The sequence below is a fragment of the Colossoma macropomum genome, unplaced genomic scaffold, assembly GCF_904425465.1.
Source record: "Colossoma macropomum unplaced genomic scaffold, Colossoma_macropomum, whole genome shotgun sequence".
In the NCBI taxonomy this organism is placed as follows: domain Eukaryota; kingdom Metazoa; phylum Chordata; class Actinopteri; order Characiformes; family Serrasalmidae; genus Colossoma; species Colossoma macropomum.
In genome coordinates this window covers 36,287,466-36,300,122 of record NW_023494798.1, presented here as the reverse complement: position 1 = coordinate 36,300,122, position 12,657 = coordinate 36,287,466, and the positions used below count along the sequence as shown (strand labels likewise).

The 12,657-nt window shown below is 42.0% G+C and overlaps 1 protein-coding gene across 1 annotated transcript; it reads right to left on the bottom strand.

Annotated features, from left to right (window-relative positions):
* Positions 1 to 159: 159 nt before the first annotated feature.
* On the bottom strand, positions 160 to 12,457 carry LOC118818015 (sodium- and chloride-dependent GABA transporter 2-like). Its single transcript, XM_036585100.1, has 14 exons — positions 12,106 to 12,457; positions 10,928 to 11,062; positions 9,246 to 9,386; positions 8,999 to 9,083; positions 8,635 to 8,767; positions 8,313 to 8,447; positions 7,698 to 7,801; positions 7,410 to 7,534; positions 5,965 to 6,077; positions 5,738 to 5,875; positions 5,272 to 5,374; positions 2,894 to 2,994; positions 1,548 to 1,718; positions 160 to 340 (listed from the first exon to the last, which is right to left on the bottom strand). The coding sequence occupies exons 1-14, from the start codon at positions 12,242 to 12,244 to the stop codon at positions 197 to 199; spliced, it is 1,767 nt and encodes a 588-aa protein (XP_036440993.1). The 5' UTR covers positions 12,245 to 12,457; the 3' UTR covers positions 160 to 196.
* Positions 12,458 to 12,657: the final 200 nt, after the last annotated feature.

Here is a 12,657-nt window from a genome sequence, read left to right as displayed (position 1 = left end):
GATGATGATGATCAGTCGTTCATTTTAACTGCAGGGTCGTTTTCAGGGTCGGGGGAAAACAGCTCAGACCTGGAAGTCCTTATTTGGGTGTCTCTGAATATAAAGCGCTGTGGAAAGAATAAACGCTCCTGATTGGCTGTTCAGTGTCACATGATTTTATTTCATACGGGCTACAGAAACACAAGCTGTTAGTTGTTTATTGTTGTGCTTGTTTGTGTTGCTCTGTGTTGTTTATCATTAGCCCCTCTGTCTCTGCTGCTGATGTCATTTCCTGTATCTCGGCCCTTTGCTTCCGGGTTAGGGGCAGGTCCGCGGCGGGCGTACACAGCTGGAGCCAGCGCTGTTAACAGACACAACAATTTATTTCATTTCATTTCCGTGACTGTCCTGACATCCTGCGTCAAATAGTGCATATATACCATTTTAACTCCTGTGTTTTATTTTATAAAGTCGTAATATTTGGAGGATAAAGTGGGCTAACTGTAGGGGGGCTAACTGTAGGGGGGCTAAGTGTAGGGGGGCTAAGTGTAGGGTACTGCCATAACGCGTTGGGGTCTCGGTTGCTGTACTGTGGGGGGGGGGCTGCCATAATGCGTAGGGGTCTCGGTTGCTGTCCTGTAGGGGGCTGCCATAACGCGTGGGGGTCTCGGTTGCTGTACTGTGGGGGGGCTGCCATAACGCGTCGGGGTCTCGGTTGCTGTACTGTGGGAGGGCTGCCATAACGCATCGGGGTCTCGGTTGCTGTCCTGTAGGGGGGCTGCCATAACGCGTTGGGGTCTCGGTTGCTGTACTGTGGGGGGGCTGCCATAACGCATCGGGGTCTCGGTTGCTGTACTGTGGGGGGGCTGCCATAACGCGTCGGGGTCTCGGTTGCTGTACTGTGGGGGGGCTGCCATAACGCATCGGGGTCTCGGTTGCTGTCCTGTAGGGGGCTGCCATAACGCGTTGGGGTCTCGGTTGCTATACTGTAGGGGGCTGCCATAACGCGTTGGGGTCTGGGTTGCTGTCCTGGCGCCGGAGCTCCACTCACTCCTGTCTCTCTGTGGATCATTTTGATCATCATTCTCACTGTCTGTGAAACTTCATGCCCTCTTTGAATGGGGGGAGATGTAGCCCCCGATAGCTGTGTAGACGACCCTGCCAGGAGAGACAGGGAGACTGAGTGTTTCTTTATGGGTGAATCGAGATCAAAGTAGACCTTTGCCTGTTTGTTTACTTCGTTTTTGCCTTGCCCCTTTTTTGGACTTGGTTTGTCTTTTGGATTTGACCCACGCCTGCCTTTTGACCCCGCATCTGCCTAGCCTTATTAAAACACCTTTAGTCCTCTTAATCCATGAGCGTCTGGGTTTTGACGAATCCTTACAAACAGATGCACTGATGGTTACATTTTGGCCAAAGTGCCTCTTTAATATAAGACTATGTTTAAGACTTAATCTACAAACACTCTTAAAGTGTATTAAAGGTCTGATCATTTTTAGTCTGATCAGTTCAGCCCTTCTCTCTGTAACGCCCTGTGTTAAACAGAGTGTACCTGTGTTGATACTCACCTGTTTCAGGTTCCGTCTCCCTGCCCACAGCAGACCCAGCGCCCGGCCGGGCACCAGCAGGATGGAGGAGAGCGCCATCGCCCAGCCGAGCCCGTACGCCCAGTTGGGGTAAACATACCAGCGGTTAAAGGTCAGGGGCTTGTACTCCACCAGAGAACAGATAAACGACACCTAAAAAATTTGTGATGTGAAAATCATAATTGATAAATTCATTACAATCTGCTTGGTCAGGTGTTTAAACAAGCTGTAATAATAATGCATTGCTGTATGCCACAACTGCCATGTGGGGCAGTCGTGGGCTGGAGGTTAGGGAACCGGCCTCGTGACCGGAAGGTTGCTGGTTTGATCCCCTCAGCTGACAGTACGTGACTGAAGTGCCCTTGAGCAAGGCACCTAACCCCCAACTGCTCCCTGGGCGCCGTGGATAGGGCTGCCTACCACTCCGGGCAAGTGTGCTCACTGCCCCCTAGTGTCTGTGTGTTCATTAGTGTGTATGTGGTGTTTCACTGCACAGATGGGTTAAATGCGGAGGTCTAATTCTGATGTGCTCAGACACAGTTGGCTAAAAAGGTACATTAAAATCTTTTGTTTTGAATATGCTGCCATCTACTGCTCCTCTGCAGATTTCTTCAGCGCTCTGCTGCAGTGTGTTTGTGCTGCTCCTGTATTTTATCCAGTCTTTTGCTGCACATATTTCACTGTACTGTAAAATTATTGGCTCTACTGATTTGCAGTCACATGTTCACTGTTTGAAAGAGTAGATACAGAGTGATTACTTCAGAAAATTAAAAGCTATTAACCTTTTTAACTGCTTGGAACCACCGGTGGTTCCAAAAAACACTTCGTCATATTCTTCATAACTTTCATATTTCATAAGCTACATTCTAAAGGTGGGGGTCGTATGAGAGCTGTGACTGTCTTCTTTCCAGTCAAATAAATGGGTGATGTAATTTTAAACCCTTATAATAAAAGAAGCTGAACTCACAGTTTATTTTTTTCTACTGAAAGTCGACCCATTTTTCACAAATCTGGGCTATAAACTATAAACAGATGGCGTCTCTTCAGTGATCTGCTCTGTAAACATTAATTTCTAAAATAATACTAAGATTTTTGGCTTTCAGCAGTAAATTGTAAGCATATAGCAATATGTGTAGATCATAAAACACATGTTCTGTTAATTTGAAGGGAACCTTTATAAAAAAAAAAACCAAATAAATAAAATAAAAATTTACATTAATTTCATGCAGTTACTGAATAATTTGCCTTACGATTTTGTCATGTAAATTCAGATGGAAAAACCCAAATATACCCTGGTGAATTAAACAAACAAACAGATAGAGGCTCACCATGGAAACGAGGGGGGTGAGATATTTCCAGCACAGTTTAAAGATGAAACTGGGGGATGACCCAGTCATGTCTTCAATGATGTCACACATTTGGTCTGCTCCTGTGAGGAAAAAGGTACATGGGTATTAAATCTGTTGACTGTGTTGTGGCCTGTTTAGAGAACTGTGTAATAGGCTGTGCAGTGGCTATTTTAGTGAAATGTAGTGGCCTGTCTATTGCACTTTATAGTGGCCTGTGTGGTGGCCTGTTTACTGCACTGTACAGTGGACTGTCCAGTGGCCTGCTTAGTGCACTGGGTAGTGGACTGTGCAGTGGTTGTTTAGTGCACTGTATAGTGGACTGTGGCATGGCAGGTTAAGCACAGCATGTAGTGAGCTCTGCAGTGGCCTGTTAAGAGAACTGTGTAGTAGACTGTGGAGCAACCTGTTAAGTGCACTGTGTAGTGGACTATGCCTTGGCCTGTTCAGTGCACTGTGTAGTGGACTGTTCAGTGGCCTGTTCATTTAGTGCTTTATATTGGACTGCACAGGCCTGTTACTTGCACTGTATAGTGGAGTCTGCAGTGGCCTTTTCAGTGCACTATGTAGTGGACTGTGCTATGGCCTCTTAAGTGCACTGTATAGTGGACTGTCCTGTGGCCTGTTTAGAGCATTGGGTAGTGGACTGTGCAGTGGCCTGTTTAAATAATTGTGAAGTGGACTGTGCAGTGGCCAGTTTTGTGCTCTGTATAGTGGACTGTGGTGTGGCAGGTTAAGTACAGCATGTAGTGAAATGTGCAGTCCACTGTGCAGTGGCCTGTTTAGTGCACTTTGTAGTGAGCTCTGCAGTGGCCTGTTTAAAGAACTGTGTAGTGGACTGTGTAGCAGCCTTTAAAGTGCACTGGGCATTGGCTTGTTTAGAGAAGTGTGTAGTGAACTCTGCAGTGGCCTTTTTTGAGTTCACTCTGTTGTGGACTATGCCTTGGCCTGTTCAGTGCACTGTGTAGTTGCCTGTTCAGTGGCCTGTTCATTGCATTGGGTAGTGCGCTGTGCAGTGGCCTGTTTAGTGCTCTGTGTAGTGGACTACGCAGTGGCCTGTTTCTAACCACCGTTAGCTTGGCGCTAACTTAACACTGCATATCCAATAGAATGCTAGCAGAAATTAGCATTACTGTACTGTAGTGTAGTGATGTTACAGGGTGAAGGGTTCTAGTGCTTCACTAGAACCAGTGAGGGAACAAATTACAATGACAGTGCTCTACTATCTCGCCTCTCCCTCTCCAGGCCTTCACTCCACAGTGACTTCACGCTCAGTGTGATGTCAGAGGGGGTTCAGGGGAGGGGCTGATGGGAACTCGGTTTGCTGTGATGTAATGTAGTGTTTAAAGTGAGAGCGCTGGGTAAGAAAAGCGCAGTGTAGCAGTGATTCTAGGCTGGACAGCCTGTTTGGAGCATCTGAATATTCAGGACTGAAGCCCTGAAGATGCAGCTCTAACAGCTCCAGCGCTGAGAAATAAAATACTGGAAATCTCAGGGTGTAAATAAACTTTGTATTTGTCTTTATGCTCTCCAAGCTGGGACTGACTTCTTTGGCACGGACAGTATAACATGTTATTAACGCTACTTATAATGCATTATAGTAACAATTCATAACGTATAATAAACATGACAATAAAGTGTAATTCATTTTTATAAATTTTTATAATCATGTTTATAATGCCATATGAATGCATTGTAACATGTTATAAATGTGTTTATGCTTACAAACTTGACATTCATAGAAAGTGTTAACGTGTAAATTAGTGTTTAATTTATCTTAGTAAGCAGTTGTAACCAACAGCGACTGTTGTGGCCATAAACAATGTCACTCTTGAATCCTGAAGTCTGCAGAAAAGTAAAGATAGCTGGACAAGCTAAGATAGCTGTTATCATGCTACCATACGTCTACAGGTGCTGGATATACTCAGCAGGTAGCTAGCCCGTTCATTTAGTGTAGGTTTTGACTAACATTAGTTAGCTTAGTTAGTTAACATTAGGTTCCTTAAAAAATCATATTGAAAATTTGTATTTTCAGCAATTCTGTTTCTTCTTTTTCTGCCAGATTTTTGTCCACCAACTCATCTCACAGTTTTGGTGATATCAACACTGAACCGACTCTAGAATGTTTGATCTGCTCAGGAATGATGGATCGTTTACAGCTTTTTGATTGGATGCATTTTGTCCTAAATGAATGAACAGCAGAACCATGCAGCCAAAAGTCTATGCACCCCCCTTATGTCACCATAATACACCTGCACTAACCACGTCATAGCATCCTTGTGGGATATGATGCCAAGTGCCTAGCAACCACCTGGGATACCCCAGCAATACCCTTACAAACACGTGTGTGTGTGTCTCACCGTAGATCCAGCCCACAGCCAGAGACTGAAACACAGCCAGAAACAGAATGCTGCTCCCATTACAGGCGTAATAATCAAACAGCTGAAACACAAACATCCCCCCCTGGTGGACACAAAGCAGAAACAGAAGATGAGACTCATATAAAGTTTCACACAGGTTCCATTTTGGCCTCTAATTTATTCTCTGAAAATGATATCAGTCACATTCATGTAGGCAGTAACTTGTGTTTTTATTTACGTTATTTTTTGAGCTGCTACTTTTGTACTTTTGTGCACAAGATGTTTTTTGGAAAAGTTCTTTTAAATGCAGTCAACCTTAAATTTATTCTGAAATATTCTCATTTTGGTGAAACTCTTACGCTGCAGTTTGAGATCTGCTAACAGAACCTCTCTGCCTCTCTCTCTCTCTTCCCTTTCTCTTTATTCACTCTGTCCCTCTTTCTTTCTGGTCTTCTCTTATCTGTACCTCAGTGACCATGACCATTTGGCTGAAGAAGCAGAAGAGGCAGAAGAGGAGGAGGAGGAGTTCTCTCCGTCCGGCTCTGCGGAGCGTCGCTGGAAACAGGTCAGTCACCGACGTGATGATCACCTCCATGGCAACAAACTAAGGGTTAGAGACAAACATGGAGCAGCTCAGAACCTAGAACGCAGAACCAGAGGGGGGTGTGTGTGTGTGTGTGTGTGTGTGTGTACCTGTGTATCGAGGCCCAGCAGGATGATCATGATGAAGAAACACACAGACCACAGCTGAGGTAACGGCATCATCGCCACCGCCTGAGGATACGCTATAAACGCCAGACCAGGTCCTGATCCACACACACACACACACACACACACACACACAATTATACTTTATTAGACTTTGGTAGATTTTGTCAGAATTTGTTGGAATTTCTTAGATTTTATTTTAATTTGTCAGAAATGTGCTTGAATTTGTCGAAAGCTGTCAGAATTTGTTAAAATTAGTTTTTTTATTTTACAGAATTTGTTAAAATATGTAAGAATTTCTTAGAATTTGTTGAAATGTGTTGAAATTTGATAGATTATCAGGATCTGTTACATTTGGAATTTGTTTATTCTTTGGAATTTGAAAAATTCTGATCAAATTTCTTGTTTTAGAATTCGTTGGATTTTAGAAATTTTCAGAATTTGTTACAGCTTGTTGAAATGTGTTGGAATTTATTTGAACTTGTTTGTCACGCATTCTCCGGTACTGACTCCTTGCAGAACTCGAATTCCCAGAACTCCCTTGGTGATCACATGACTGTCACATCACCATCCACAGCCAATCATCGATCCCTTTCACCTGAACACTAATCTGGTGCACCTGTCTTGTTTGTCATATGACCTGTGATAGATAGTATTTAAAGCCCAGGCTTTAGTTCGGTCATTGTGACATATTGCTTCTTTCTCTAAAGCTACTGAGCCGTCCATCCTGTGTTAGATTGATTTCCTGTGTTTCTGACCGGGTTTTTGGACTTTTCGACTTTACCTTTTGTCTTCCCAGTTTTGGACCGTGTTTGCATGTTCCTGTGTCTGTTCTTTTTTATATCTGTCTGACTTTGGATTTGACCCACGCATGTTTAATGACCACCAGTATTGATTATGTTCTAACTAGTAAAGCCTCATTTTCTATTTTTTCCCCCGAGCGTCTGGCTGGTTCTGTCACATTACACTGTTAAAGAGTTGGAATTCCTTAGTATTGAAATGTGTTTAAATTTGGTAGAATTTGTTATTTTTCTGAATTTTTAAGAATTTGTTAAGTCTTGGAATTACTTAGAATTTGTTGATATGTGTTGAAATTTAGTAGATTTGCAGGATTTATTACCTTTGGAATTATTTGTTTATTTTTTTGATCATCAAATATTTGGTGATCAAAATGTGATCAAATTTCTTTGAATTTGTTGGGATTAGAATTGGTGGGAATTATTGGAATTTTTTAGAATTTGTTGGATTTTTTAAGATTTGGTAGAATTGGTTTGCTTTTCAGAATTTTTAAGAATTTGTTGAAAAGTGTTGGAATTCCTTGGGATGTTTAAGAGTTTTGTAGAATTTTATTGAAATTTGTTTGACTCTTTAGAGAAAATCATGCATCATTCAGAAACAGCCTCTAAAGTTTTAAAGACGTTCAGAGGTACCTGACTCTGCTACGTCCTCCACTGTAGCTCCTTGCTGCTCAGCCATGAAACCAAGAACTGAGAACACAGCGAATCCAGCCACGACACTCGTACAGCTGTTCAACACACACAGCCAGATCGAGTCCCTGACACACACACACACACACACACGCACACACACATACACACACACACACACACACACATACACACACACACACACACACACACACACACACAGGACCTGCAGATAAATAAATATCCACTGTGTGGCGATGTTTCAGCAGGTGATGGTGTTAATTAGCTCACCTGTAGCAGTTGTTGTTGTATTTGTTGTAGCTCCCCAGCACAGTAAGTGATCCCTCAGCTACACTGTATGAGAAGAACACCTGAGTACCTGCCTCCATCCACACCTGCACAGGTAGCACAGACAGATCGGATAAAGGAATAATTGAAGAGATATCATTTTTCAGGAACAATATTTTAACATGAGTATGACTTCTGACTGCCCACCTCTGAAAGTCTGAGAGAAGCACAGGTTCCTGAGCTTGAAGCTGGCAGTGTACTTCAAACAACTAAACAAAAGAGCTAAACAAAACTCAACTATCTATCTATGAACAGACTGTTGTAAATAGACTTAAAAAGAATATCTCAGCACTGCTGGAAGCCCATTTCACACAGTTAACCAATCGTAGTTGGGGGAGGTCTCAGAACAAACGAGACAGAGAATGGGACCAATCACAGTCAGGGGAAGGTCCCATAACAAACGAGGCATCAATAAACAATTAAGAAAAACAAAACTGCATACTTAGAATCTTTAATATTCTAAATATTCTGTTTTGTTTCAGAGCAATTTCAGATATTTTTGTAATTTCTCTAACAATATTTTGAAATATACTCAGTAAGGTTGGTTTAAGGCAGAACCTGAGGGTCAGTCAGGCGCTGGGGGTCTGGATAGACGTAGAAGAGGATGCCCTGCAGGGCACCTGGCAGAGTCAGCCCCCGAATCAGCAGCACCAGCAGCATGACGTAGGGGAAGGTAGCTGTGAAGTACACCACCTGGTGGCAACGGAGGAAACTGATTCAGTATATTGTACTGTTCACCACTATTTAAGGAGGCACAGCTTTTGCACAAGTAAAGGTGCTTTATTAACCAAGTGTTTTTGGCCACATTCATATATACTGTACATATACATCTCTGTGACAAATTGATATACATACCTCTGTGACAAACTAGTGCACACACCTTGCCAGTGGACTTAACGCCCTTCCAGATGGAGAAATAGCAGATGACCCACATTGCAATCACACAGAGGAGGATCTCCCAGTTGACCTTACCCAGCTCTTCAATTCCACCAGAGATGGCCAGCACTCTGCGCCTGGACAGCAGGTAAAGGGAGAATGACCACATCTGGAATTAACATTTAATATTTTGGTCCTGTCTACCAAAATGCTAATATTCTACAAATGTATATGATCAGAAATGAACGTTATGCAGTTATTAACTGAGGATTTTCCACCTTATGGGTCTTTCCACAGCTAAAGGCTCAGATAAAACTTGTTGAATTCTTGCTGATGTATATAAGGACATTTCCTGTAAGCCCACTTACTCCCAGAACTCAGTGGCCGCTGATGTTGAATTCATTTGTCCCGTCCAGTTGAGTGTGAGGTTTTTAACAGCAACATTGCAATGATCTAAGGAAGAGAGAAAACTTGAAATTATTATATTATTATGTTATTATTATATTGTAATTACAATATACACAACACACAATTACAAAGTCAGCAAACCGGGAGCCTAAATTATGCTTATAAGCGAAATTAAATACATAGTTTTGGTGTGGCTTTGTTTTGTACCTGTGTTCCAGGTGTTGTTGCAGGTGGCCCAGGGCAGCTGGGAGCTGAAGGAGAACACCAGGTAGAACAGTGCCCAGGCCAGGAGAGTATTGTAACACATGCTACTGTACACCAAAATCATCTGACCTCCATAGCCAACTCCTGACCAGGGAATACAGACAGAATCCACAGAGCAATACAATATAGCATATGGTGATCGTAGAGCTGTATGATAGAACATTTGGTGACCATAGAACTGTATGATAGAACATATGGTGACCATAGAGCATATGGTGATCGTAGAGCTGTATGATAGAACATTTGGTGACCATAGAACTGTATGATAGAACATATGGTGACCATAGAGCATATGGTGATCATAGAGCTGCATGATAGAACACTTGGTGACCATAGAGCTGTATAATAGAGCAATAGCTGTTCATATAAGGGAACATATGATGACTACAGAGCTGTATATGTTAGAGCATACTGTGATCATTGAGTTGTATGATGCAAACAGAGTTATGCGATAGAATATATAGTGATCATAAAGTTAAATGATAGAGCTGTATGATAGAGCATATGGTGATCATAGAGCTGTATAATAGAGCATATGGTGATCACAGAGCTGTATAATGGAGTATATGGTGTTTGTAGAGCACATGGTAATCATAGAGCTGAATGATAAAAGCATATGGTGATCATAAAGCTATATGATAGAGCACATGGTAATCATCAAGCTGTATGATAGAGTTATACGATAGGGCTATTGTGACTGTAGAGCTAGAGTGTCCACAGAGCTAACAGCAAGTGAGTCAGTCAGACACTCTGTCTCAGTAATAAATCTGTTCTCTGTAGATTCATTTGCTGCTTATTCATTAAACCAAAAAAATTCAATGTTAAACTTCAAATGTTCCAAAGTTCTTCAGCTCGTTGGTTATACCTGCTGAAGTTGCCTGGTTGTGAAATACCTTCAGTGTATCAGAGATGTATCACCCAGTCAGTCAGCTGTTTCAGTTCTAAACCAAGGAAAAGTACTCTGTCCTAACATTAGATTAGAAGTTCTAGTTGATTAAAAGTAGATCAAGTTCTAGTTGTTTCAGTTAGAACAGCAAAATGCTGCCCTGGAGCCTCTTTTACTGCCCTGTTGTGGCTCCACAGCTGAATCAGATCTAGTAGGTAAAAATAAAATAATCCTCCTTTACAGTAAAATAAAGCTCTGCTGATCGTTCAACACAGTTTAACAATAAATGGTCTTAAACTCTGGAGTTAATGTAGAACTGCTGATTCACCCTTTAACCCTGAAGATCAGCGCAGACTGCTGGTCACCACAGCAACACGGACAACAGTCTCGCCTAGCTAGCAGCTAACGAAACGGCAAAGCGAGAGATTTAAGACGAACATCGATAATTTGGAGATTAAAGGATTTATTTGCATTTATAATCACTCCAGCTGGTTTCCTGATACGTTTAATCCGCAGTGAGAAACTGAAACACTAAAAAGTTGTGAAGCTGAAGTCAGTTTTCTTGCTCACCAGCTTGTAACAGTTACGACTTTGTAAACCCACTGTCAGAATTTCAAAAAGGGGAGCACCATCCACTAAGAGTGTTTTAACTTGTTTACTGTACCCAAAGTGCATCAAAACACAAGTAACCCCAGCTGTCTGTTGGTGAGGATGCTGAATGTGATGTAATGGCGCTCACCCTCAGCCAGAGGGCAGAGACGCTGCCAGCATGTGATGCCCCCCTGCTGGGTGTACTGCCCCATAGCTGTCTCCAGGAGGAACAGGGGCACCCCACAGGTCACCGCAAACACCAAATACGGCACTAGGAACGTCCCTGAGAACACACCAAGAACATCATGTCTGTTTCAGACACCATACTGATTTTCTGTAGAGCCACAAAAATGACTGACCTGTAGAATTGAACTAAATATTCTGCCTCTGTTTGCTTTATAGGCACTGGGAAGTGTGTCTTTGAGTGTTTAACTCACAGCCAGTATCAGCAGCCTTATATCATGTTTCAAAAGCTGTTCATTGGATCGTAGTACAGCTTGTTCCAGTCTAAACAACACAAATTGTGGCGTTTCCCCAAGGATCAATATTGGGGCCATTATTGTTTTTGTTTTATGGCAGCAAAGAGTGTCCTTTTTTGTTTTCTAACAGCAGCAGTACTTCTTGATAAATCTGCCCATCTATAAACTCTGAATTATATAATATTAAACACTAATCAGCTGAATTATCCTTTAACTTTTTAAAACAGTATATTCATTTCATTCAGTGTAATGTTACAGAAGACATCTCAGTTAATATCTACCTTCTTTATAAGTATACTGTTTTGTTTTTTTTAGACCACGGCCCACCACAAATATTTTGGCCTCCCAGGACGAAAAGTTTGACCACCTGCACGTCCAATATGACCTGGTCATTTTTGTTTTTTTTTCCATAATTTAAAAATGTTTCAACTTCAAGGCAAATGGACCAATAAAAACTGTCCAAATTTGCTTAAAATAATGTAAATCATTGACATTGACATATACTGAATGTTAATTCTGCTGTAAAGATTCAGCAGAAAGAATCAGCACAGGAACTGAAGTTTGTTCAGCTCTGTTCTTCTATTTTTGGATCTTTTGGTCTATAATAAAACACTAAAGCTCCACAGTGAGAGGAGTGACCAACAGGAAAGCAGAACAGGAGCTGAACCAGCACAGCAGAATGAAATTAAAATTAAACCCAATATAGGAAATTAACTAAATGTTAATGACTGTAATAGAGCTGAGGGGACAGTAGATCACTGCACTCACTGGAGTAGAGCTGAAAATGTTATAAATACTCAAATCCATCAAAATTGTGCTTAAGATAAAGGAACCTGTGTGTTCTTACCTCCTCCGTTCTTGTAGCAGAGGTAGGGGAACCTCCACACGTTTCCCAGACCCACCACGTTCCCCGCCACTGCCAGAAGAAACTCTGTTTTACTGGCCCAGTGCCCTCGCTCCTCCACCTGTCCATCTGCTCCCTTCATCTCCTCTCGGTTCTCCTACTGCTTTGGCGGATCGTCCTGTAGAACAAAGTGAGATAACAGATCGGTGGGAGAGTTCTGGACACTCAGTGCTGGACTGGGGCAGTGATGGAGATCAGCTGTACAGTAAAGTAAAAGTAGGTACTTATTGACCCGCAGTGACCTGGTTTATATTCAGACCAGAACAAGGGTCACATCAACTGAACCTTCAAATGTCCTGAGTCACTGTGAATAAAACAGATCTAAATAAAAAGGTAGAAATATTAGACGAGTCCAGAGTGATGGACAGACTGAGAAAACTACGGACCATCCAGATTCAAGTTCTAATAAAATTAACGTCCAGAATGAAGTTCTAAAGAAATTAATATTTAGAGTGAAGTTTTCATAAAATTAACATCAATAATTCTAATAAAAAC